General features: G+C 39.1%; 1 protein-coding gene across 3 annotated transcripts in view; it reads left to right on the forward strand.

The window, feature by feature from the left end:
• The window catches only part of LOC137334417 (chemokine-like protein TAFA-1), a 340,643-nt gene that overhangs the window by 294,206 nt on the left and 20,117 nt on the right, over window positions 1-26,320 (forward strand). Inside the window, exons 4-5 of one of the 3 annotated variants that reach the window (XR_010966142.1) lie at window positions 18,134-18,258; window positions 22,596-22,744. Coding sequence is in view for 2 of the 3 variants with exons in the window: in XM_067999128.1 (XP_067855229.1) it covers window positions 18,134-18,258; window positions 22,596-22,640 (170 nt within the window). In the remaining variant the exon portion in view is untranslated. Of the gene's footprint in view, window positions 1-18,133; window positions 18,259-22,595; window positions 23,260-26,320 lie in introns of those variants that run through there. The other 2 variants (XM_067999128.1, XM_067999129.1) reach the window with 2 other exon arrangements.

Consider the following 26,320-nt stretch of genomic DNA (forward strand, 5'->3'; position numbering starts at 1 on the left):
AGAAAGAAAGGAGTGTGTTAGTGACAGTCTTGCGAGGTGTTTCGAGAATATGCCTACCATGATTAAATAGCTGGTATGCAGTGTGTAACATGAGGTTTGGGGAAGTGAGGGTTGCAATAGTGGTGAGTGTGTGAGTCTGAGGAGAAGAAGGCGTAGTGAAGTGTGGTGTAGTGATGTTCGGAGAGTGAAGGGGAATGGGGGAGGGGAGTATTGTGGATATTGTGAGTACTGAGGGTGGAGGTGTGAGCAGAGAGTAAGAGAGCAGTATTCTTACCTCTGGTAATTTACAGCATTGCAGCCATGTCGTTGGAGTCAAGCTCCTGGCATTGACCTTCTCAGCGACATCATCCCATTGGCGACAGAGTGGTTGCCTGGAGAGCTTTTCTGCCCCCTGGGAGGAAGAGAATCCCCTTCTGCTGTCCACTGCCTGCACCAAGGCAGCATTAGAGAATCTTGGTGCCCTCGAAGTGCTTACTGCAACCATTTCTCGGTTCAGAGGTTTTTTTCTGGTATCTGCAGCCTCCCCTTTAAGAGGTGCTGGCTGCCTTTAAGTGGCGTCAGAGACGCCCAATATCCACCAAGCAGGTGTGCAGCCGATGAGTGGCGTGGGTAGCACTGGCTGCATGCCTGACTCAATATAATGAGCAAGCAACACAAATATTGGGCCTGAAATTACTCATAAAATAACGGTGAGCCTAACAGCGCTCCCCATTATTAATGGGCAAATGGAAAAGCAAGTTCCGGTGACCGCACATGTGCAGTCAAACATGGAAATCCGGAACTTGCTCTTCCTGATTCACCGTGATGTGAAAGCTTCGCATTAAAGGGATCTCGCCGGCTGCAATCAATGGACCAGCACAAACTTGCTCTCCTGCCCAGCTAGAAACTAACTAACCACGCCACAAAAAAGGTACACTGAGTTTTTTAGGTCTTAACTAACTTTTAATGACGTGGTAAATATTAATAACTGCCAAACAACCTCCCTGGCACAGAAAATTAACTTTTAAAAATGTTACTCCTGATTTTAATAGTTTTTGGACATTTAAAAAAAATTAAAATTACATTTTTTTTTAAATGTTTTCTTTTTCTTTCTGTCTCTCTTATCTTAGTCTTTAAATCTTACCCTCTCTTTATTTTGCTTCCTCTATTTCATTTTATTGCACATTTACCAACCTTATCGGGCAATTCCTGGTTTTTAGTCTGCGTGGTTTGTCAAATGAGTTTAATTTCCTGATTCTCGCAGCGTGGCTTGCTTCAAGCTGTTTAGTTGAGGGCACATAGAGATCCTTTCCCCGCTTACACAGCCCGGGAAAGAACGCTGCTGCCTTTTGAACTTGGATTTCATGGAAGTCGCCACCAAAAAAAACGCGGTAACTTCGTGGGTGAATTTAAATCTCATGTGCGGTGAACACCATGAGTTCACCGCTCAGAGCAATTTACGAGTCATTATGTGTTGCCTGGAACAGCACCAAAAGTCATGTCGTGCTCCCGCCCCACCCCCTAAACACTCATTTTTGGGCACGATCGCATTTCTCGGCATATGTTCTTAAGTATTAAGACCGAAACCCCTAGCCACAAGGGCCCTGGATTTCCACCCAATATTAATTGGAATGTGCAATCCAAGGGAAGGTTGTCCCGAATGCCTAAGGAATGGAAGCCGTACTCCATATATTTTAGAAAGTAAATTCATACTTGTTTAAATGATTTGCCATTATTATTCATGCTGTAAATAACCTGTCCTCTCAAGCAACCTCCTTCATCTATTCTAACTATTCCTGGAAGATCATGTCCACCCCTCCCTTATCTTTAATGGCAGTCATTACTCCCACTGACTCTACCTTGATTACTCGGTGTGCCAAATGATTTTTCTCCTTGCTGGAAATCATGATCTAGAATTTGTGTGGTTTAAAAAAGATCAGTACACAAAAGTTGTAGAACTCAATCTACAGGAATGTAGTTTCATTTCTTAGAGCCATAAACCTGAACTTACAGGCGCAGAGATATTTTGAAAATAAAATTATTAACATTATATTTACACTCAAAATATGAAGGAATAACAATGTCGTCTTTCTAAGGAATTTCAAATTAATTTTTTTAACTTAACCTTTGATATGTTTGAATATGGAATATATTCTGTGGCAAAAGAACTTAAATAAGCATTACAATGAGGAAAAGAATCATCAGATTTATTTTTTTATCACTGTTTCGATTTGGCCCTTCATTTTATGAGGCTGGCATACATAGGAACCTTAACGTTTGAGAATATAGATAGGTAACAAAGCAGTTAAACTTAGTTGACAGTTAATCACAGCATGAGATAAGGATGTACAGAAAGCACAGCTGTGTGACTTTTATTCACAAAGCAGGCTGTAGTGTTTTTTCCCTAATCTGTCATGTACGTAACATCAATAATGGGTACGGTCGTGTAGAGGTTATGGATAGTAATCCAAAGGCCTGGACTAACATTCCAGGAGACATGAGTTCAAATCCCACCATTGGCAGTTTGAAAACTTGAATCCAGTTTTTAAAAATTCTGGAAATAAAAAGCTCCTACCAGTAAAAGTGATCATGAAGCTGTCAGATTGTCGTAAAAACCCAACTGGTCCACTAATGTCCTTTTGAGAAGGGAACTTGCCGTTTGATCTATATGCGACTCCAGTCCCACACCAACATGATAGACCCTTATCTGCCCGCTGAAGAGGCCGAGCAAGCCTCTCAGCTGCATCAAAACCACTGGAAAGGAAAAAAAGAATAAAACCAGACAAGACCACTCAGCTGCAACCGGGGCACTGAATCAGGACAAAACAAAAGCACAATCAACCTTGCAAAGTACCCCTCACTAACATCTGGAGACCCGTGCCAAAGTTGTAGACGCTGTCCCACAGACTGGTCAAGTCATACTCCCAGAAACATACATATCAGCCAACCTCCCACAGTCCTCCATCACCAGTGGGGGAGTGGCCCTCGGAGTCCTCAACATCTGCTCTGGACCCCATGAAGTTGTTTGACTTCAAAACAAACATGGGCAATGAAACCTCCTGCTGATCACCACCTACTGCCCTTCCTCAGATGATGAATCAGCATTCCTCCATGCTGAACACCACTTGGAGGAAGCACTGAGTGTAGCAGGAGCACAGAATGTACTCTAGGTGAGGGATTTCAAAGTCCATCACCAAGAGTGGTTTGGTAGTACTGACCAAGCTGGCCAAGTCCTGAAGGACATAGCTGCTAGACTGAGGTTGCAGCAGGTGGTGAGAGAAACAACACGAGGATAACCTCCTTGACTTTGGCCTCACCAATCTACCTGTCACAGTTGCATCTTTTCAATGACAGCATTGGTAGGAGTGACCACTGCACAGTCCTCATGGAGACCAAGTCCTGTCATCATACTGAGGACACCCTACATCATGTCATGTGGCACTTGCATCGTGCTAAGTGGGATAGATTAAGAACAGAATGTTCAACGCTATGGGCTATCAGCAGCAGCAGAATTGTATACCACCACAATCTGTAACCTCATAGCCTGGCATATCCCTCACTCCTCCATTACCATCAAGCCAAGTGACCAACTCTGGTTCAATTAGGAGTGCAGAAGAGCAGCACCAGGCATACCTAAAAATGAGATGCCAAGCTGGTGAAGCTACAACACAGGAATACATGCATGCTATATAAAGAAAGCTGAAGATCTGTTGTCCAGAACTAGCCACGCCCCTAGCTAGACTGTTCCAGTACAGCTACAACACTGACATCTACTCAACAATGTGGCTAATTACCCAGGTATGTCCTGACCACAAAAAGCAGGACAAATATAACCCAGCCAGTTACCACCCTATCAGCCTGCTCCCAATCATCAGCAAAATGATGGAAGGTGTCATCAACAGTGCTATCAAGCAGCTCTTACTCATCAATAACCTGCTCACCGATGCTCAGTTTGGGTTCCGTAAGGACCACTCGCCTCCAGATCTCATTACTGCCTTGGTCCAAAAATGGACAAAAGACCTGAATTCCAGAGGTGAGATTGACTGCCCTTGACACCATGGCAGCATTTGACTGAGTGTGGCACCAACGAGCCCTGGTAAAACTGAAGTCAAAGGGGATCGGGGAAAAAATCTCTAATAGTTGGAGTCATACCTGACACAAAAGAAGACGGTTGTGGTTATTGGAGGCCAATCATTGTAGGAGCTCCTCAGGGCAGTATCCTAGGCCCAACTATCTTCAGCTGCTTCATCAATGACATTCCCTCCATCATAAGGTCAGAAGTGGGGCTGTTCGCTGATGATTGCAAAGTGTTCAGCCTCATTCGCAATTCCGCAGATACTGTAGCAGTCCAGGCCCACATGCAGCAAGACCTGGACAACACCCAGGCTTGGGCTTATAAGTGCTGAGTAACATTCGTGCCACACAAGTGTCAAGCAATGACCATCTCCAAGAAAAGAGATCCTAACCACCTCCCCTTAACAGTCAATGGCATTACCATTGCTGAGGTCCCCCACCATCAACATCCTGGGGGTCACCATTGACCAGAAACCCAACTGGACCAGTCACGTAAATGCCATGGCCACTAGAATAGGTCAGAGATTGGGTGTTCTGCAGTAAGTGGCTCACCTCCTGACTCCCCAAAGCCTCACTACCTGCTACGAGGCACAATCCAGTAGTGTGAAGGAATACTCTCCATATGCCTGGATGGGTGCAGATGCAATAGCACTCAAGAAGCTTGACACTATCTAGGACAAAGCAGTCCACTTGATCGGCATCCCATCTGCTAGCTTAAACGTCCATTCTCTCCACTAATGGGATAGCATGGCTGCAGTGCATACTATCTACATGATGCACCGCAGCAAGTCACCAAGTCTTCTTCGGCAGCACCTCCCAAACCCACGGCGGACAAGGGCAGCAGGTGCATGGGAACACCATCACCTCCAAGTTCCCCTCCAATTCACACAACATCCTGATTTGGACATATATCACCATTCCTTCATTGTTCCTGGGTCAAAATCCTGGAACTCCCTACCTAACAGCAATGTGGGAGTGCTTTCATCACACGGACTGCAGTGGTTCAAGAAGAGGACCCATCACACCTTTTTAAGGGCAACTAGGGATGTGCAATAAAAAGCCAGCAATGCCCACATCACAAGAATGAATATATTTTTTTTAAACTTACATTCACTCAGGCTCCGAGTATTTTGGAACCTTTGGAGACTGTTGCTCTATCTATATATGGTGTTTCTTCACAAAGATTGATTTGTTTTTGTTGGCAGTATGCATACATTTTCAATTTTGTTGGTATCATGAATAAAAACATTTTAATAATTGTTACAATAACATTTGATAAGTTGGTGTATAAAGAGCAGCAGAACTTCTCAAATAATTGATAAATCATTTGTCAACAACTGTAGGCTGAGGAAAATTACTTCTATTGCATAGTTGTTGGCAAAAATGAATTTATTTTGAAGTAAAGTGTCATAAAACAGGGTTAAGTAGATTAAAATTTAGTCACAAAGCAAATATATGTAATGCAATTAAAGCAGTTACTTGTACCCAATCAAAGACCAAGTTTAATGTCATACTGGGGGCAGTTTTTAAACATTTTACACAACCAAATATTGTTTTGTATTGGTGCTGAAGCAACAAGGTTTTTGGACAAAATTAGAGAATTCTGTTTCATATTAATGCAAAATAGTTTCAGGTACACATCAACGTTAAAGTGGCAATCAACTCTGGTGACAGATAAGAGCATAAGAACATAAGAAATAGCAGCAGGAGTTGGCCACATGGCCCTCGAACCTGCTCCGCCATTCAATCAGATCATGGCTGGTCTTCGACTTCAACTCCACTTTCCTGCCCAACCCCCATATCCCTTGATTCCCCTAGAGTCCAGAAATCTGTCTATCTCAGCCTTGAATATATTCAACGACTCAGCATCCACAGCCCTCTGGGGTAGAGAATTCAAAAGATTCACAACCCTCTGAGTGAAGAAATTCCTCTTCATCTCAGTCTTAAATGGCCGACCCCTTATCCTGAGACTATGCCACCTACTTCTAGACTCTCCAGCGATGGGAAACAAACCCTCAGCATCTACCCCATCAAGCCCCCTCATAATCTTATATGTTTCAATTAGATCACCTCCCAATCTTCTAAACTCCAGAGAGTATAGGCCCATTCTACTCATCCTCGCCTCATAGGACAACCCTCTTATCCCAGGAATTAATCTAGTGAACCTTTGCTACACCACCTCTAAGGCAAGTGTATCTTTCCTTGGATAAGGAGACCAAAACTGTACACAGTACTCCAGATGAGGTCTCACCAAAGCCCTGTACAATTGTAGTAAGACTTCCTTATTCTTGTAGTCCAACCCCCTTGCAATAAAGGTCAACATGCCATTTGCTTTCCTAATTGCTTGCTGTACCTGTATGCTAACTTTTCGTGTTTCTTGTATGAGGACACCCAAGTCTCTCTGAACACCAACATTTAATAGTTTCTTACCATTTAAAAAATATTCTGTTTTTCTATTCTTCCTACCAAAGTGAATAACCTCACATTTCCCCACATTATACTCCATCTGCCACCTTCTTGCCCACTCGCTTAACCTGTCTATATCCCTTTGCAGACTCTTTGTGCCCTCCTCACAGTTTAGTTTCCTACCTAGCTTTGTATCATCAGCAAACTTGGATACCTTGCACTCGGTCCCTTCATCTAAGTCATTAATGTAGATTATAAATAGCTGAGGCCCAAGCACCGATCCTTGCAGCACCCCACTAGTTACAGCCTGCCAGCCTGAAAATGACCTGTTTATCCCTACTCTCTATATTCTGCCCGTTAACCAATCTTCTATCCATGCTAATATGTTACCCCCAACCCCATGAGCCCTTATCTTGTGTAACAACCTTTTATGTGGCACCTTATCGAATGCCTTTTGAAAATCCAAATATACTACATCCTCTGGTTTCCCTTTATCTACCTTGCTAGTTACATCCTCAAAAAACTCTAATAGATTTGTCAAACATGATTTCCCTTTCATAAAACCATGTTGACTCTGCCGAATCATATTATGATTTTCTAAGTACCATGTTACCACTTCCTTAATAGTGGATTCCAGCATTTTCCTGACAACTGATGTCAAGCTAACTGGCCTACAGTTCCCTGTTTTCTCTCTCCCTCCTTTCTTGAATAACGGGGTCAAATTTACTACCTTCCTATCCAATTGGACCGTACTAGAATCTAAGGAATTTTGGAAGATTATAACCAATGCATCCACTATCTCTGGAGCCACCTCTTTTAGAACCCTCGGATATCGGCCATCAGGTCCAGGGAATTTATGAGCTTTTAGTCCCATTAGTTTCTCAAGTACTTTTTCTCCACTGATATTAATTACTTTTTCCTCACTCTCATTAGACCCATGATTCCCAACTATTTCTGGTACTTTTTTGTGTCTTCTACTGTGAAGACAGATACAAATTATTTGTTTAACGCATCTGCCATTTCCTGATTCCCCATTATAATTTCTCCTGTCTCAGCCTCTAAAAGGGACCAATGTTTACTTTTGCTACTCTCTTCCTTTTTACATACTTGTAGAAGCTCTTACAATCCGTTTTTATATTTCTTGCTAGTTTACTTTTATATTCTATTTTCTCTCTTTTTATCAATTTTTTGGTCGTCCTTTGCTGGTTTCTAAAACTCTCTCAATCCTCAGTCTTACCACTCTTCTTGGCAACATTGTAGGCCTCTTCTTTTAATCTAATACTATCCTTAACTTCTTTCGTTAGCAGCGGGTGGATCACTTTTCCCATGGAATTTTTATTTCTCAAAGGAATGTATATTTGTTGAGAATATTGAAATATTTCTTTAAATGTTTGCCATTGCTTTTTAGCCGTCATAACCTTTAATTTGGTTTCCCAATCTACCTTAGCCAACTCTCCCCTCAAACCTATGTAATTGACTTTATTTAAGTTTAAGACTCTAGTTTCTGACTTAAGTATGTCACTCTCAAACTCAATGTGAAATTCTATCATATTATGATCAATCTTCCCCAGAGGATCTCTTACTGTGAGTTTACTAATTAACCCTGTCTCATTACATAATACAAGATCTAAAATAGCCTGTTCCCTGGTTGGTTCCATGATGTATTGCTCTAGGAAACCATCTCGATTGCATTCCATGAACTCATCCTCCAGACTACCTTTGCCAATTTGATTTGTCCGGTCTATATGAAGATTAAAGTCCCCCACGATTACTGCATTACCTTTGTAACAAGCTCCTATTTTTTCATGATTAATACTCTGTCCAATGGTATTACTACTATTAGGGGGCCTATAAACTACTCCCACCAGTGTTTTCTGCCCCTTGTTATTTCTTATTTCCACTCATACTGATTCTACTTCCTGATCTTCCGAGCCAAGATACTGATCATTTACTGGAAGTATCCAGTCAATATGAAAGTGTTATCAACAAGTCTAGTCAAGTAGTGGGATGCATTTCACAAGCATTTGATTAAAAGTCAATCATGTTATTTTAATGCTTGTACAGTAGGTGGTGGAGCCATGTTTGGAATATTAGTTCAAATTCAGCAAGGCTCCACTCCTGGAGCCTCGCTAGTTGGGAGTGAGGAGCAGAGAAATGGGGCTAAAGTGTTATCCTTGACTCACACTCTGCCCTGGGAGCGCAGCCTCACTGAATGTGCCCTAATGTGTGCTGGGTATTCTAACTCCAGAAGGACGTTGATACATTGGTGATACATTGCTCACAGACTCAGAACTGAATTTTTTCAGTTTTCATTAGAGAAAGAAAAATTGAAATGATACATGATCCAATGTCATGAGGAATTAATAATGTAAATCCAAATAAATTTATTTAACTTGAACAGTGAGTACAAAATACAGGATGTTAGTACAAAATTAACAAATCTTAACTTTTACTAGAGATTATTTGGAAATACAGAACTGATTTCCAGCAAAATATTAACATTAGGAATGGGTCGGAAGGTTATACAGATGAGTATAGACAGAGATTGCCAAATACTCCATGATGAAAATTACTCCCCTGTTGCTGGGACAATGCAAATGTTATCTGCAGAAAGCAACCAACTAGAATTCAATAATGTACATGTAATGATACATAGAGTTTTGCTTGAATACTTTTGTTACTGGGGAGAAATCTTGTGAATCTTTCCCTCAGGAGTCTAAATAAATGGGGTAGATTCTAGTCCATGATACATGGCCCATTATGGATGGAGTGGGTTTCATGAGCTGAGTGGGCTTTTATCTTACTGTGTTTACTTATGTTCATCCTTTCACAGTTGGGTACAACTACACTTTTCAATACCCACTTTTTAATTCAGATGTGCTAATCTCACGATCATCTTCACAGACTTTGTCATTCAGTGATGTGGTATAATGCCCACTTAAGAGGTATTGTCAAAAGTGCTATGTTTTGTACAGAGAGGAGAGCACAATTTCACATTGACTCACACATTGCCAGTCATATCTCTCACTGAAAATTATTCATTATTACCATTAAAAAGTTGCTGAAATAATAAAAAAAGTAACTACAGCATAAAAGTTTGGTTCCAACCGGTGCAGATTCTGGTGTTGGGCAAACTTTTCCTGGCAGCCAACAGGACAGCATTTGAGGTCAGCATGGGTTATTCATGACTGCTGCAATGTTAAACCTTCCAAAGACGCCCCAGTAGAATCTTAGAAATTATAGCACAAAAAGAGACAATTTAGCCCAAGGTGTCTGTGCAGCTGCAAGATCTGAAAATATCTACTTTAATCCCATATCCCTGCAATTTTCCAATATCCTTTTATATTTTCCTTTTCAATTACATCTCCAATCCCATTTTAAGTGATGTTATAGTCTCCACCTAAATAGCCCCATGGTAAAGAATGCCAAGTGCTGTGCGCCTACTGTATGAAGAATTTCTTCGAAGTTTCCCCTTTGTTCTTCTAATCATAATCCTCAGTCTATGCCACCTTATTACCAATTTTGCCTAACAGTAGAAACAATGATTCACTGTTTACACTCTCAAACCCATTCATAATATTGAAAATCTCTTTTCCTCCCCTTTAATTTTCTCTGTTCTAGTGAGAAAAGTCCTGGTGTTTTGAGCCTTTGTTCATAACTGCAACCCAGTATTATTCGAGTAAATCTTCATTGGCCCGGAATTTGCTGGATCGGGGCATCTTGCAGCGTGCCCCTTTAGTTAGACTTCTTTCCATCACCCTTCAGCTCCAAAAATGTTTGCCCTGTAACTTGCTGGAAGTGCGAGCTGATAACGGCACAGGGAGGGCAATGGGTCATCTGGGACCTTGGTGAATGGCGGGACCAACAGTCTATCTCGTTAACCAATGAGATTTAAGGATTCAGAAAGACGCTGAGGTGGGTGAATTAGAGTGGGCGAATTAGAGTCAAATCAGGAACAGAAAGAGAAATAAAGAGGAAAAGAAAGAATAGATTAAGAGAGAGACAAAAGAAGCAGAAAGAAAAAGTAAGAAAAAAGTTTCAGAAACTTAAATTTTAAATTTTAAAAATCTCTAACAACAATTTACTACCTGTAGGAATGAAATCCACAGTTTAAATTGTTCCCTTTCTGGACTGGAGATATTGATTGGCATTGCAGGAACATAAACCTCCTCATTAAAAAGGTACTTGTGCTGTTAAGTACCAGCCCTAGCTTTCTGGGATGCGTTTAATTGGCAATTAATGTGCAAATGCAGCAACTCCATGAAACTCACGGGGCAGTTGAGGGCGAGCTGTCATTTCCGCGAAGCTAACGGGGAGCGGCGCAAATAGTGGCAATTTGCAATTCACGGGATATCTCTTCCTCGCCAGGTTACTGGATGATTTACACATTAGTAACAGCAAGCACCATTAAACCTGCCTTTATTTTGGCAGAGGATTCTGGGCCACTGTGCTCTTTCCATTTCTCTAATAGTCTTCCTATAATGGGGTGCTCAGAACTGCATATGATACTCCATCCGTAACCGTACCAATTTCTTGTATAAATTCAATAACATGTCCTTGTTATTATATTCAATACCCCTTTGTATAAAACTCAGAATCCCATTTACCTTTTTATGGCCTTTTATATCTGTGCCCCCATCTTTAAAGATCTATGTATCTGTTCCCCGAGATCTCTCTATTTCTCCACCTTGTTAAGAAATTTATCATTTAGGATATACAGCCTTTCATTGTTCTTTTTCTTAAAATGTGCTACTTCACATTTTTCTTTATTGAACTGCCCTTGCCATCTATCTGCCGACTCCACTGACATGTCTATGCCCTCCTGCATTCTTCGTCAAAGATTTCCCATGTCCTCTAATTTGGCATTCTCTGCAAACTCTTGTGACTATGTCCAAGTTATATATATATAAATGTAAAACAAGAGGTCCCAGCACAGGTTCCTGCGGCACACCATTACCCACATCCTGCCAATCTGAAAAACATCCATTTATCACTTCTGTTTTCTGACTGTCATCTAGCCACAATTTGCCTAGTTTTAGATTAGTAATGGTTCCTTTAATTCAGTCATAATATATAAAGGCCTTGAAATTCTGGTACTGGTACTACTGGTCTCCTACTGTAACTCCAGATAGAGACTGGGAAAACCCCACAAAATTTCACGGACAAGCAGTTCAGAAACAAGTACATTCAGAATTATTCTCTCTGCCTTATTTGATACAAATGTTGCAAAGATTTGTTCAGTTGTCTCTGAGGCTACAAGCTGGAGGGAGGAAACAAGACATATTCAAACAAAAAATACTGTGTCATTTGCTTAGTTTTGTGTATGACTAACAGTTACTATTGGATTTAGCTGACAGTTATTCCAATCCATAACTGTAGGGTGAATATTTATGAACCTGAACTATTCAAATCATCGAATCAGTATGGAACTTTTAAAGAGATGGGTTGGGCCAGTTAGGTCCCGCAATTGATAAGACTATAAGTAGAAGAGAAAAACTGTGTATATAAAGGTTAACTATAAAATAGTTTAAGATTTATTATTTTTTCTTTTGAGGAGTTAATGTAGTATAATATCTAATATAAATGTATATCTTTTAGATTACAGTTATTTATTTTCTTGTTCATCCATTGTTCACTTGATAGTTAAAGTCCGAAATGAGGTCTGATGTTAGGACACTGCCTGTTTTTAAAGATGTGAGAAAGGTTCTGCGGAGGCACAGAATAAATCCAGTAGCCAAAGAAACTTTTAAAGAAAAGTTTTCTGTTTGTTATCCTGGGCACTTTACTAAAACTTACCTAAATATCAGGGCCAGTGAAAATACATTTGAGACTATAAGGAGCTGAGAAATCACCGATGAGGATAATCTCATAAACTATGGAAGCTGAAATATCTAGGATAAGAAAGGGAAAGAAAGGCACAAATTCATAACAGCTACCTGTCTATCTATAAGTCTGCATTTCCTTTAGTACTATGTGGTCTAATGTGCCAGAGTTCCTCGACCCAAGCATCATCAGCTGCTTCATCAATGACGTTCCACCTGTCATAATGTCAGCAGTGGGGCTGTTGTTAATGATTCTACAATGTTCAGCTCCATTTACAACTCCTTCAATAATGGAGTTGCCCATACTGGACTGCAGCAGGATAACATCCAAGCTTGGGCTGACTCGTGGCAGGTAACATTCATGCCACATAAGAGCTAGACAATGGTCGTCTCCAGCACAAAAAGCCCCAAAACCTTCCCCTGGCCTTCAACAACACCACCATCACCAAGTGCCCCACCATTAATATCTTATGAGTCACCAGAAGCTGAACTGGATCAGCCATATCAACACCAATGGCTACATTTACACTTCAATGACTAGCTCACCTTCTGACCTCTTCACACTCTTCACCATCTATAAGGCTCAAGTCAGAAGTGTGATGGAATACTCACCACTTGCCTGGATGGGTGCATCCACAACAACACTGAAAAAGCTTGACACCATCCAGGACAGAGCAATTCACTTTATTGACACCCTACCACCAAACTCAATATCCATCTCTTGGACCACCGGCACACTGTGGCTGCTTTACCACTGTGTCGTACACCATCCTAACTTGGACATATTCTTCTGTTCCGTCATCATCTCTGGGTCCAAATCCTGGAATTCCCTGCCATTGTGGGAGCACCATCACCACAAGACTGCAGTGGTTTAAAAACCTGCTCAGGGCAACTAAGAATGGACAGTAAATTTGGCTGTCACCAACAACCCGAGAATATTTATTTTATAGTTTTCAAAATAAACTTCTTATGTGGCACCTTAACAAATGTCTTCTGAAAGCCCATGTATACAATGTGCCTTTATCTATATTATACCATGACCTTTTCAAAGGAACTGTTTCTGGAAACTTTGAACATTTCTGTTCTTGGGAACCATTTAGTTGGTCCAATATTATATCTCTAAATCTTTGATTCTTAAAACTATGCCTATCTTCTATCATTTGTAGGTATTACATAGAGTACATGTTGCTGTTAATTCTAAGCTGCAAACTGCAGTAAGCACATTACTCATGGGGTTGGTCTTACAGGTCATGACCTTTGAAATTCCCAAGTTCAAAATCGTATAATCCGCCCAGTAGCCAATGTCAGCCCAACGAAAGGAGGAAGCTTGGTGTCTCACTCTATTCAGCAATGTGCAGATTCACATTTATTTTCCCTGGAACTAAAATAACACAATCTTTAGTGCTTTGCTGCATCTTCTTTTAAAATCCTCAAACAAAACCAAAAGCATCTTAATGAGACTGTGAGAACCTTTTCCATTTAATCGAAGGCATTACTAAATTAATTACACTTTTATCAAAGAAAGGCAGAAAAAATGATCGAGTCTCACATCTTTTCCTAAGCCGTTCTTAACTGTCTCCCTACTGCTGCCTGAAATTCTGATTCTTTATTTACATTACATTTCAGCACGGCAATTTTCTGTTGTGGCAAGTGGAGCAAAACCGTAAAAAAAAGCTATTACATATTGCAATTGCTGAGCCAGGGAACTTCTGTTATAGAACAAATCAGTAATAAAATTACAATTTCTCTATTCTGATAGCTTATATAAACCATATGTTAGATGCCAAAAGACCGGACATCACTCCCAGTTTTGGAATACTAAAACTGAACAAATCACTGTAAATTATAACATTGTACTTTAAACATAATATAAAAGCTTATCTTTCAGACATTTTTAAGACTAATAAATCTTTACTGCATATCAAAATTAACTGAAATATATTTGTATTATGAATACCCTTTGGGGTGTCATTTTGTTATCATCTCTCTCTGTTACAATGAATAATGGCTTATTCACATCATCATGATAGATTTCAAAACCCATGTGCTATGTTTCTTCAACATTATTATCAGTGGTGATAGGTTAAATGTTCAAAATGTACAATGGAGGGAATATTGAACTAAATCTCAGTTTAAAAGGTAACCCCAAAGTACATAAGGTTTAAGCAAGCCTTTTAATTTTGTCCTGTTTTCTTTGATTTCAAACTATTAATAGGACAGACCTAGTACATTGGGATGTAGTTCATTCTTGTTTCATGGAATTTGTAGTGGCCGAAACAAGGCTATTCTGGTCATTGCAGCAGTTGTTCATGACTCTCAAGTGTAGTGGCTATACACCACCATCCTGTTGGACTCCATTTCCCAATGACATGTGTAGAAAATAGGCAATTGCAATTTTAATGCAGATGCTGCTGGCTGAAAATAACTTCACTTCCTCTTTCAAGTTCTACTCCTTTCATGCGTAAGTATGATCTTGAAAGATATCATTTCCTATTCTCATTGCCATTTGGAGACGGCTGGTGACACAAGTGCATCACTTCAGCTATATTCCAGGCTGTACAAAATGTTGCTGAAACTAGCAGAACAGACATATTGCCAAAAGGAAATCACTAATATGAACAAATGCAAGACAGATCTATAGTGATCTTAGTATCCTGTTTTAAAGGGGCTGTGAAAAAGAATGTCTTTTAAAGTAAACCTGCACTTCTGACTATTGGGTTACATTCAATTGAGGGATGAAGGTGTTGACAAATGGATTATATTCATCCTACAATAATTTAATCCACAGTATAAGTATTGGTTGACAGTAATGCTGGGTTTTGCTGTACTAGCTTTGCAATCCTAGTCTCATATGAGTTGTTCCCTCTACTAGGTGACTTTTCAATCCTCCACCTCTGCTATAGGTAACAAAATGAGTATTACAGTTTGGGGTAATGATACGCTGGCACTTACATTATCCATTGAAAAAGCTGAGCAGCCTAGTGTGTTAATTATATCCATGTGATTTATATCAATTAGTGTTAATTGTATTCAGGTGGTGTGTATCAATTGGGGACTCCCTTGTATCCATTTATATGAGAGCTGATCTACGGTGTGGTGGTGGTAATGTTGATCTCTGTGAATAAAGGCATGGAAGCAACTGAAGACCAGGCTCTAGTGTTCTATCCTTCGCCACCTGGCTACCCAGTTTGTAACATAGTAATCCTCATCCATCCATCATTTGCAACAGACCACCCAGTCTGTTTGAACCCAGGTTTAGACCAGGGCTCGGAATGTAACTTTTAGTATCTTCTAAAATAAAAATCAAATTAAAGATCATTTTTTATTTGCCTTTTGAGGTATTGACTCACACAAACCATCAGTAGATTGTTACAGTTTTTGGAATGCTTTGCTTAAATCCAAGCTTTTTTATAATTACACTACTCCAATAATGGAAATAAGCCAACTTTTAATCTTTGTCTGTCAATTGGGACAAAAACAGATTTACTTGGATATTCTATCATGACAGGCTTAGATTTATAGCGGTATATTTACCTTACTATGCAAAATTTGGAGCAGTTTATGGCTAGTGATTTAAATATGAAACGTAGTAGGACTTGGTAGTAAGTTTAGGGTAAAAGAAAACATAGAAACATAGAAAATAGGAACAAGAGTAGGCCATTCGGCCCTTCGGGCCTGCTCCACCATTCAAAATGATCACAGCTGATTGTCTAACTCAGTACCCTATTCCCGCTTTTTTCCCATATCCCTTGATCCCTTTAGCATTAAGAAATATATCTATCTCCTTCTTGAATACATCTAATGACTTGGCCTCCACTGCCTTCTGTGATAGAGAATTCCACAGGTTCACCACCCTCTGAGTGAAGAAATTTCTCCTCATCTAGGTTCTAAATGGCATGCCCTGTATCCTGAGACTGTGACCCCTGGTTCTGGACTCCCCATCCATCGGGAACATCCGCCCTGCATCTAGTCTGTCTAGCCCTGTTAGAATTTTATATGTTTCGATGAGATCACCTCTCATTCTTCTAAACTCTAGTGAATATAGGCCTAGTCGACCCAATCTCTCCTCATATGTCAGTCCTGCCATCCCAGGAATCAGTCTGGTAAACCTTCGTTGCACTCCCTCCATGGCAAGGACATCCTTCCTCAGATAAGGAGACCAAAACTGCACACAATACTCCAGATGTGGTCTCACCAAGGCCCTGTATAACTGCAGTAAGACATCCCTCCTCCTGTACTCCAATCCTCTTGCAATGAAGGCCAACTTACCATTAGCCTTCCTAACTGCTTGCTGCATCTGAATGCTCGCTTTCAGCGACAAGGACACCTAGGTCTCGTTGCACCTCCCCTTTTCCCAATCTATCACCATTCAGATAATTACAACCAAAGTGGATAACCTCACATTTATCCACATTGTACTGCATCTGCCATGTTCTTGTCCACTCACCCAACTTGTCTAAATCACATTGGAGCCTCTTTGAATCCTCCTCACAGCTCACATTCCACGCCAGCTTTGTGTCGTCTGCAAACTTGGAAATGTTACATCTCGTTCCCTCATCCAAATCATTGATCTATATTGTGAGTAGCTGGGGCCCAAGCACTGATCCTTGCGGTAACCCACTAGTCACTGCCTGCCACCCGGAAAAAGACCCGTTTATTCCCACTCTCTGTTTTCTGTCTGTCAACCAATTCTCAATCCATGCCAGTATATTCCCCCGAATCCCATGTGCTTTAATTTTGCACACTAACCTCTTGTGTGGGACCTTATCAAAAGCCTTCTGAAAATCCAAATACACCACATCCACTGGTTCTCCCCTATCTATTCTACTGGTTACATCCTCAAAAAACTCCAGTAGATTTGTTAAGCATGATTTCCCTTTCATAAACCCATGCTCACTTTGTCCAATCCCGTTAATGCCCTCCAAGTGTTCTGTTATCACATCTTTTATAATAGACTCTCGCATTTTCTCCACCACTGATGTTAGGCTAACTGGTCTGTAATTCCCTGTTTTTTCTCTCCCTCTTTTTTTAAATAGTGGGGTAACATTTGCCACCCTCCAATCTGTAGGAACTGTTCCAGAGTCTATAGAATTCAAGTCTATAAAAATGTTCATATAAATTTTAAATATTTCTCTTCTCTTTTGATCAATCCAGATTATGTACTATTCCCCTAACTGAAAGAAAGGGAAATAGTGTGTAACCTGGCAACTGCCTCCTAGCCCACTGTCAATATTGCTTTCAATGAGTTGAGCAATAATGGCCCATGGTGAGCCACCCTACAACTTATCTTGCTTCCCTGGGGATAAACACTTGTTGGAAGTTGCTGTGTTGAAAACCACATTCTACCATTCTGTGGTATGGCATGGTATTAATGCACCATGCCAAGCACCAAAGTGCTTCCTTAAGAAGTGATGTTTTACAATTTTACCTAATGCAAATTGAGCTTAAGGGAAACAGACCCTCCTGTTGACTTAAGACAAGATCTAAAGTGTGCAAATGACAATGAATGATGGAATTGTTTACAGGTGGATGGATACCTTAGACCCTACATATGCACCATGTGATGAAGTGCAGGGACTCTGAAGGGACCAGTTTGAAATAAAATGTATGCATTGAATGATTCTCTTCCCTAAAAGCATATGAGCTGGAAATACCAAAATCATTCATAATGTTTTAAAACATTAAATATGTTTAAATTTTACACTGCTGTTAGGTTCATTTTTGTGGCTTCACAAAATTGTATCAAGAGGACTGTTTAGAAAGAGTACAGAACATATTACAGTGCGTGAATATTCTTCCTTGTACAATGTTTCATTAGCCATTTCTTTTATCTATTCCATGACCTTCTGTAGCTTCCATTGTTATTGGGAAATGGTGGTGTGAGATGGAACCCTGTGTAGAGGGAGAGGAGTGCAAGACATTACCAGATAACTCAGGATGGATGTGCGCTTCTGGCAATAGAGTTAAGACCACAAAGGTAAGAATCTGAGACTATCCATTTAGGTCACATAGAAATTTCTCTGGCATTTTAAAGTTAAACAGAAAACCTTAAACAATTGAATAAAAAGATGAATAATTGTAGATGAATGCATTTTTCCTATGTAAATAGGTATTGTGATGTTTTAATAGTGAGTGGCTATGTCATTTCTTCTTTAAAGCTTTTAAAGTAGAGTGAAACTTTGTCTCTCAAATTCTCTACTTTTCTTCTTTTTAGCTTTTCTCATTACAGCCCTCTGCCAACACATTTCGTCTTTCAGCACTGGGAGCAGTGGGATACTTCGGTCACAGAGTACTGACAGAAAAACTGGTGGGGTGTGGTGGGTGAATAAAAATATTTCACTGATTAATATTGGGAAGGCATAACTGTAGAATTCCATATATTCAAATATTAGAAAGGGATTTATTTTTACATATCCTACTGCTCCCAACAGTTATGCATACCACATGTGATATGCATATGTTATTATGATTATAGTTAAGAAGAGCTGATTGACATTTACAACCATTTCTGAGTTATGAAATGACTACACTATTTTCTAATCAAGGTGGATTCAGGAGGCATGAGCACGGGAAAAAATAGATTTTTAACACTTCATTTGTTGCATTTTCAACATTTTGGAGTAGACATAATGGTGAACAATATACATTGTGGTAACCAAATATTAAAAAAATAATATACTGGCTTCTTGACACTAGTTTCAAGTTGTTCTTGTCCCTGGAGCGTGAGGTCCAGGAGATTTTAACTCCCAGGCCTCATTTACCTGCCCCGATACTGACTCCCACCCGACTCCCACCCTGTCATCACCAGCGGGCAGCAGCCAATTTCATGGGGGGATCCCACAGAACTGGACTCCAACAAGGTAAGTAAGGAACCTGAAAGGGGAGGAGGAAAATGGAAAGTCTGCGACTGGGTTGGGGAGGTGATGGCTGGGCGAGCAGAGGAGGTCCGAGGTATTCTTGTGGGACCAGGAGGAGCACACCTGCAGAACCTTTAAAACATTTTTAAAAGCCACACATACCTGGGCCTCCTATGGCCAGGAAGCTGTTGGATTCAAGACTGTGCAGGCCTTAGTTGGGCCCACAGTTAAAATGGCATGCGCACCCAATGATCTCATCGAGACACAACTTTGCCATTAAAATTTGGCCCCCAATCCTCTGGGGCAAGTGTAAAATGGTAAGGGGCAGGAACACCTCAGGAACACAGTGCGAACCCTCTACCATCTTAACTCCTGCCATCTTAATGTCCCTGTCCGCAACATTCCCTCCAGGCGGGTTGGGTTAAAATCAACCCTGTTGCATGGCACAACCTGCTCTGAAAATTCCCCACTAAACACATGGAGCTGTCTTCTTCACAGCTCAGCTGCCAACTCCCTTGCTCTTGTGCCAATAGACTCAAATGGATGGAAGACAGCAGATCAGATGAGTTGTACAGGAGGCTGCTCTCGTAGCAGGTCAGGAGTAGGGAATTCTGAACTCTGCACCTTGTTCACTTTTGTTTCTCATTTTCTTACCTCCACTTGTGTTTCTTGTGTTGCTTTACTTCTGTTTTTTCTCTCTTCTCTCTTTTCCCTGTCCTGTTTTTCCTCCCATTATTACTTCTGTTTTGCCGTTTTCTCCTATATGTCTATGCAACAGTTTTTCTGTATTTTCTGACGTGCTTGTGATGTTACATGGTGGGTCACAGGAAGGAGCAGGTCACTGAATCCTACATTTCTCGAGAACAAAGGAGTTTGCATTTTCCCCAAGCACATATTTTTCTCTGGTGTATTTGTTGCTAAAAGCAACTTTCACTTTACTGATCATCTTGCTTGGATTGTTCACAAGAGGAGGTCATTTCCTTATAGGGAGCATGAGCGATTGGGAAGGAGCATGATTGACACAAACTGCAGTCAATCAGCAGGTACCACAGCAGCACTGCTTTAGTACCATTCAGACAAGTTAAAAATAAAGCATCAATTCTGGCTCCTTGCAAGCCCTATCCTCGCCACACCCAGACAGACCTTGTATCAACTAGTGGTATGGGCCCCACAGTTTGAAATATAGTGAGATCACATATACTATATGAGCAAGAATTCTGTTATCACGCTGATGCTAATGGACATCTGCAGTGTACAATGCATAATTTTAAAAAATCTATCCATCTAAACAACATGCATTAATTATCATCAGCTAAATACGGAAATTTTCATTTATGTACATTTCCTCCATCATCCACCCACCATCCCTCCCCCCGCCCCCAAAAAAAAGCAAATGTCAAGTTTGCATAAATACACTGCCACTGTGGAGAATGTTGGCCTAAAATTAGATAATGGAGGGAGGGGGATTATCAACTCCACTATGCCACTATCAGAGTGGTTGTAGTAGATTTGTTTTATTAAAGTCCATGCAGCACCAGAAATGAAATAGAATGGTGGCAGCAGTGTGCACCCTGCATTAATAGCCCTATGACGCTGCACACTTTGTACATTGCCACTAATCGAAGAATAAAAATCAATTCATCTGAGTGGTGCATGTATATAATTGCCCTCATTTATTAAGAATAGTCATCATGAAATAATAATGGTATAAATGGGAAAACTGATATCTAATTTTAGTTTTTCTGAGTAATATTACAACGGTAAGGAAATAGGGAAACTCAAAATCCAGGTACCTATACTTCCCTATTGGTGGTAAGTATATTGTCAAGTTTATGAAAAATCCCCTGATGGTAATTATGTATCATTGAAGGGGTACAACAGTTGGAGTCCCGTATGCTGGTGCATTCAATTAATCCAACCTGACACCATATTGGTTAGAGAACTGAGGTTTTTATTGTAGGGTAATCTGGAGTAGATTTATAAACTGATTTCTAGACCTTTTTTGAGGGAGGGGAGATTATTATTGACAAATTAAATTTAAAAATGGAATTGAATTTATAGCCTTAGTATGAAAACTTTACAATATGATTTTTGAGATCAATTCATCTATCGTGGTTCCTTTATCCTAAAAACATTTTGATAATTAGGAACATAGGAACAGGAGTAGGCCATTCAGCCCCTCGAGCCTGTTCCGCCATTCAATTAGATTAGGATTGCTCTGTACCTCAACTCCATTTACCCACCTTAGCTCCGTATCCCTTGATACCCTTACCTACAAAATAATACTCTAAATCCAAATTAGTTTTGAGTATTTAGATTTTGAATGCTATGATTCATCAGAATTTAAAGACTTTTTATTCGAAATATACGGAAATGGGAGATTTCTCTCAAATCCATCATTGAGGCTGAATTTTGCTACACCCAGCATTGCGATGTCAGGATAACCATCTCACTATATTGTGTATACAAGTATGGAATTTATTGTATAAAAGTATATTTTTATATAGTATTTGTATTTTAGTGTTGGATAGTCTTTTAATTATAAAGTACATCCTAGAACATTGTCCAGCAGAATGTCATAGGTTTGCAAAAAAAAGTCATAAGTTGGTTGTAATGTGACAGAAATTTGGGCAAAGTTGCATGAAAAAGGCAAACTTTGAAAATCAGGCCAACATCTCATATGATATCCTAGAAACCAATCAGAAAAGGTATAGCACAGGATGCAGCCTTTCTCATTTAATCACTTAATGCTTCCTGACTGCTTCTCTGCAATAAAAATAGTAAATGCTGGAAAATGACAACAAGTCCACCTGCATCTAAAAAGATACTTTAATGTTTCAGGTAGAGATCGTTCATCATACAAAGGTTCTCCACATGAAATGTTAACCTATCTCTTTTCAGATAATGACAGGCTTGTTGTCTACAGTAAGCATTTCCTGTGTTGTTTTTAAGATTTCCAGCTTTGTCTTTTTTCTTTCTATTATGGCTCTTTTGTGAGCTGTGACTGAGGACACCTAGTATTTGATAAAAAGGTCATTCAAATGTCCACCCCCATAGATTCCCATCTACATAATCTTTTTACTGAAACAGCGTGTAAGTGAATGTTTCAAGGAATTGCAGGAATGTAATAGAAAGGTTCTACTGGGATTTCAGAACCTTAGAGCATCACTCATAATAATTCAGTGAGTGGTTCAAGGAGTGTCAGTTTGTGCTCAGGACGTATTCTTTGAGGTACCTAGTGGACATTACTACTCAAAAGTCACAAACCTTTTGATGCATTGAACTTAATCAGGATCATGTTTAATCTCACTTGTGGATCCTGCAAGACCAACTGGTAAGAGATGAGGTACACCATCACTTACTGGAGTCAGGAAGATCACATCTCTATTTACAAATAACAAAGGAACACTCAGTTCCAATATAGTGTCTAATGACTGTCATGCATTTTACATTTCAGTTGATTGCAAAGGACCACTTTATGGAAAGAGTTGAGGAACTGTAACCCAGTGTGAAATGAGGTGGTTGGAGTGATTGCCATCATCACAGAAATTAGTTTACCTATCATGATTTCATCTAATAGTAAACCATGTTCCAATGGGGACCAAGGTACTGTAGGGTGAACAGACCATTTTTTTAAGCAATTGCAAGTAATATTGTATGTAATTTGATTATTTGGGGAAAAAATACATTTGTGAAAAATGAAAGTACATATTTTCCTAGTTGATTACCACAGATGAAATTAATCTATTATCATTTTATAAATATTCATATGTTTGCTCGCAATAATGTGTGAAATTTCACTCTCAAATATAGTTACACTGTACATTTCAACAATTAATAAAGTATAAAGTATAGTGGGTACATTTTAAAACCTGCTTCTGGTATTTAAAGGAAGCACAACAGAGAAAAAACAATTTCTGAGCAACATGGTGAGTAATTGGTATGCATTAAATATCTTGTATTACTTATGGTTGCTACATTTAATTATTGAACTCCAGATGCCAGAACGCTCAGCAGAATTTTTCTTTTCGAACAACTGCTGGGTATCAGGTTAAATGAGTTGTCCTTTATATCGGATATACAAATTACTAATTAGGGTTTAAAGAATTAGCAATGATAAACTACCCTGCAAATTTATAGGATGAAAAAACATTAATAAAGAACATTGGAAACTTTAATGCAATACTGTCATTTTCCAAGCATTTGTTTAAGTATTGTACAAGCATGATTTCAGACAATTCTTCACAGCATCTGTGACAGTTTGTGCCCAACATGAATCATTGTAAAAGATATTTAGATGTTTTATGTAGTCAGATTCTCCATTCATTTTTGCTTTCTTGTACTCTGTTTATTAAAATGGGTAAATCACAAGGCAGGCACATTAAACTAATGAAGGGAAAAGAACGTTCTTTTTAAGGTTCTGTTAATGCTGAATTTACATTTATACAGTTAACATCTTATATCACACATTATAGTATTTTCAAATATCAATAAACCTATTTAATTTGTAATACAAAGTTCAACAGAGACATTTTAACTTGATATAGCATGCCTGTGTCTGTCTCATTTCAGGAATAACACTTCAAGCGGTGGACTACTCTTGATATACAATGTATGTGTCTCTCTTACATTTGTTTGCCGAAATTTCATAGTCACAAAACTGCAACAAAGCTCAACTGGTAGGGGACATAGCAACGTACCACATTAGACTCACCACAAGAAAACACCATTGGAGATTAGCTAACATTACCAAAGTTAAACCATTCATTGAGAAAGAAGGTGTCAGCTTCACACAGAGTAAAGAAACTCACTTTACTAACTGTGTACATCCTGCCTATTATTTAGGATTGAGAACTGAATTTGATATTTTTGCATTGCTGCTCAGCCTATTGGTATCTGTTACTGGCGTAAATGCATTTTCCCCTTTGCAAGTAGTTTTTTGAGGAATCGGAACTAGTTTTTACTGATGTGCTTAGATGCTGGAAGTAGGGCATCTTAGCAGTTTTGGAGTGGGCAGTTTTTGAAATGGTAAAGCATTGTACATATATTTAAGAGCTTTTATAATGGCTCCAGTGAGATTAATCATACAGTAATATTAGGACAAAAAATAATTTGTATCTACAAAAAGATTTCCATTCCTAAAGCAACAAGATTCTAAAAAAACAGCCTTTTAGCCAAGAGAACAATTTGGAAAAAAGATTACATGAAGGAAATGATGCCCCGGATTTGCTGGCACTGAATGCGACCATTTCTCTGCAGTGCTGCAGTTGAGAATCAGCTTCAGTCTCTGAATGCGTTTGAAACTATATTGACACGTCATTTAAATATTTATATAGTGCCTCACTGCTTTGTGGGATAAAGAATATAAAGTAATTTTTCACTGAAGCAAAGAATGGTCAATTCTGCATTTAAATTAGTAGAATTTGTCATTGGTGGAAATTATAAATAGAAAATCCAAGGCTCTCCAAAAAAATTATACATTTATTTATCAGAAAAATGGCGAGAAGAAGAAAGAAAAAAAAATATTTCTTCATTTTGGGTGCAATGTGGATTGATTGTGATCCATACAGAAATGTAATTGCTTACTCACGAAAACAAAGATATTAACAACACATGTGTGCACCAACTGTTCTTCTGTTTAATGTTAGATATTGTAACCTAAACAATGGCATCTGCGGCCATCTTCTACATGGAAACTCAATATAACAGTGGAATATTACATAAAAAATTGTTGTTCATGCATCAGATGTCACTTCAAAAATGTTTCTTGACATAAGACATGTCTACCCTAATATCTTGTTTCATAAAGACCACTTGGAGATTTGGGATAAAAAGATATGTAACAGCATTCACTAACAAATCTACAAATAAAAAAAGATTAGTAGAAAAAAGAAACAATGGTGTAACACAACAAATTCTCATAATTATATTAGCAATCTGCCTTTTCTCATCAGCTCTGTTATTTTTGTGGAAAGCGAATGATTCTGATGTTATCACATTTATCTGCCACCCATCTATTTTTATGGATGAGATGAATATAAAACATGATAGGTTAACATTAAAGAAAATCTCTGGGTTCCAAAACATATTTAATTTTTAGCCTGCAGCTTGAACTACCATGACATCATCATCCAGCAACAAAAGATCACTATGTTAATGGTTCCTCTAAAAGTAGTTAATGGTGCTATGAAGTAGGTGGCAAACATCACTTTAAAACCTTGTTTACTATGTGGATAAAATGATGAAAATGGATCAGTGCTAGGAATGAATATTTTGTGCACTAATTATAAGTTGTCTGAAGCTTGGTTGTTTCCATTCATTGTGCCTGCTGAGTGTCTCTGTTGAATACTCAATTCAATACATTTCTAAAATAAACTGTAATTTCTCCAAACTGCAAAGAGCTTCAGACAACATTGACTGCTCTGTAAAACTCCTTTTCCTCAATTCAACCCCTTGGAGGGTTTTCACGGCCGTCAAAATGATCTTCTGACCAGAACTAATCCTGATGAGATGTTTGCCTGGTTTTCCAACCTTAAACTTTATTTTGAGTGACAATTTGTGAGAGCTGATTACTGCCAAGCATCCTCATTAATACTCAGATCAGAGTCGTTGCTGACAAGACTTGTCAGTTCCGTGCTGTTCCTCACTTGCCACTAGGAGGAAATACTATAATCAAAGAAACATTACCACATTTCTATCATGCACCCTTGGGTGTCATATTAATTAGTGTGTCTGAATCTCTGTATATCTGTGTGTGTGTGAGTGTGTGTATGTGTGTGTCCATGTATGTCTATGTACATGTGTGTGGGAAAAGGAAAGTACGTTAATACTCAATGAGATTTCTTACTATTCAGATAACATCTTTATCTGTCAATAAGATTGATGTGGTTGAATTGAACTACTTTCCCTGCAAGTTATAATTTTTCATTCCCTCACTCCCTTTGTTATTAATTTGCAGTTATCTATTTGCTTTTGCAAGTAGAACCACATCTATTTATAGGTTAGGATCCAATAATTGGAAAAATAAGTTGCACATATTTTAATGTTTAATAAGAACACCTGGCAAGAATGTATTACTTTTGTTGAATTTAAATAGGAGCTAAAATATTCTTGCTGTTCTATATTCCAAGCTATATTCCGTCTTTTGCTGCAGGCATTGAAAAGCCTTTGTACCACCCCTAT

Source organism: Heptranchias perlo, chromosome 17 (genome assembly GCF_035084215.1).
Source record: "Heptranchias perlo isolate sHepPer1 chromosome 17, sHepPer1.hap1, whole genome shotgun sequence".
NCBI classification, from domain to species: domain Eukaryota; kingdom Metazoa; phylum Chordata; class Chondrichthyes; order Hexanchiformes; family Hexanchidae; genus Heptranchias; species Heptranchias perlo.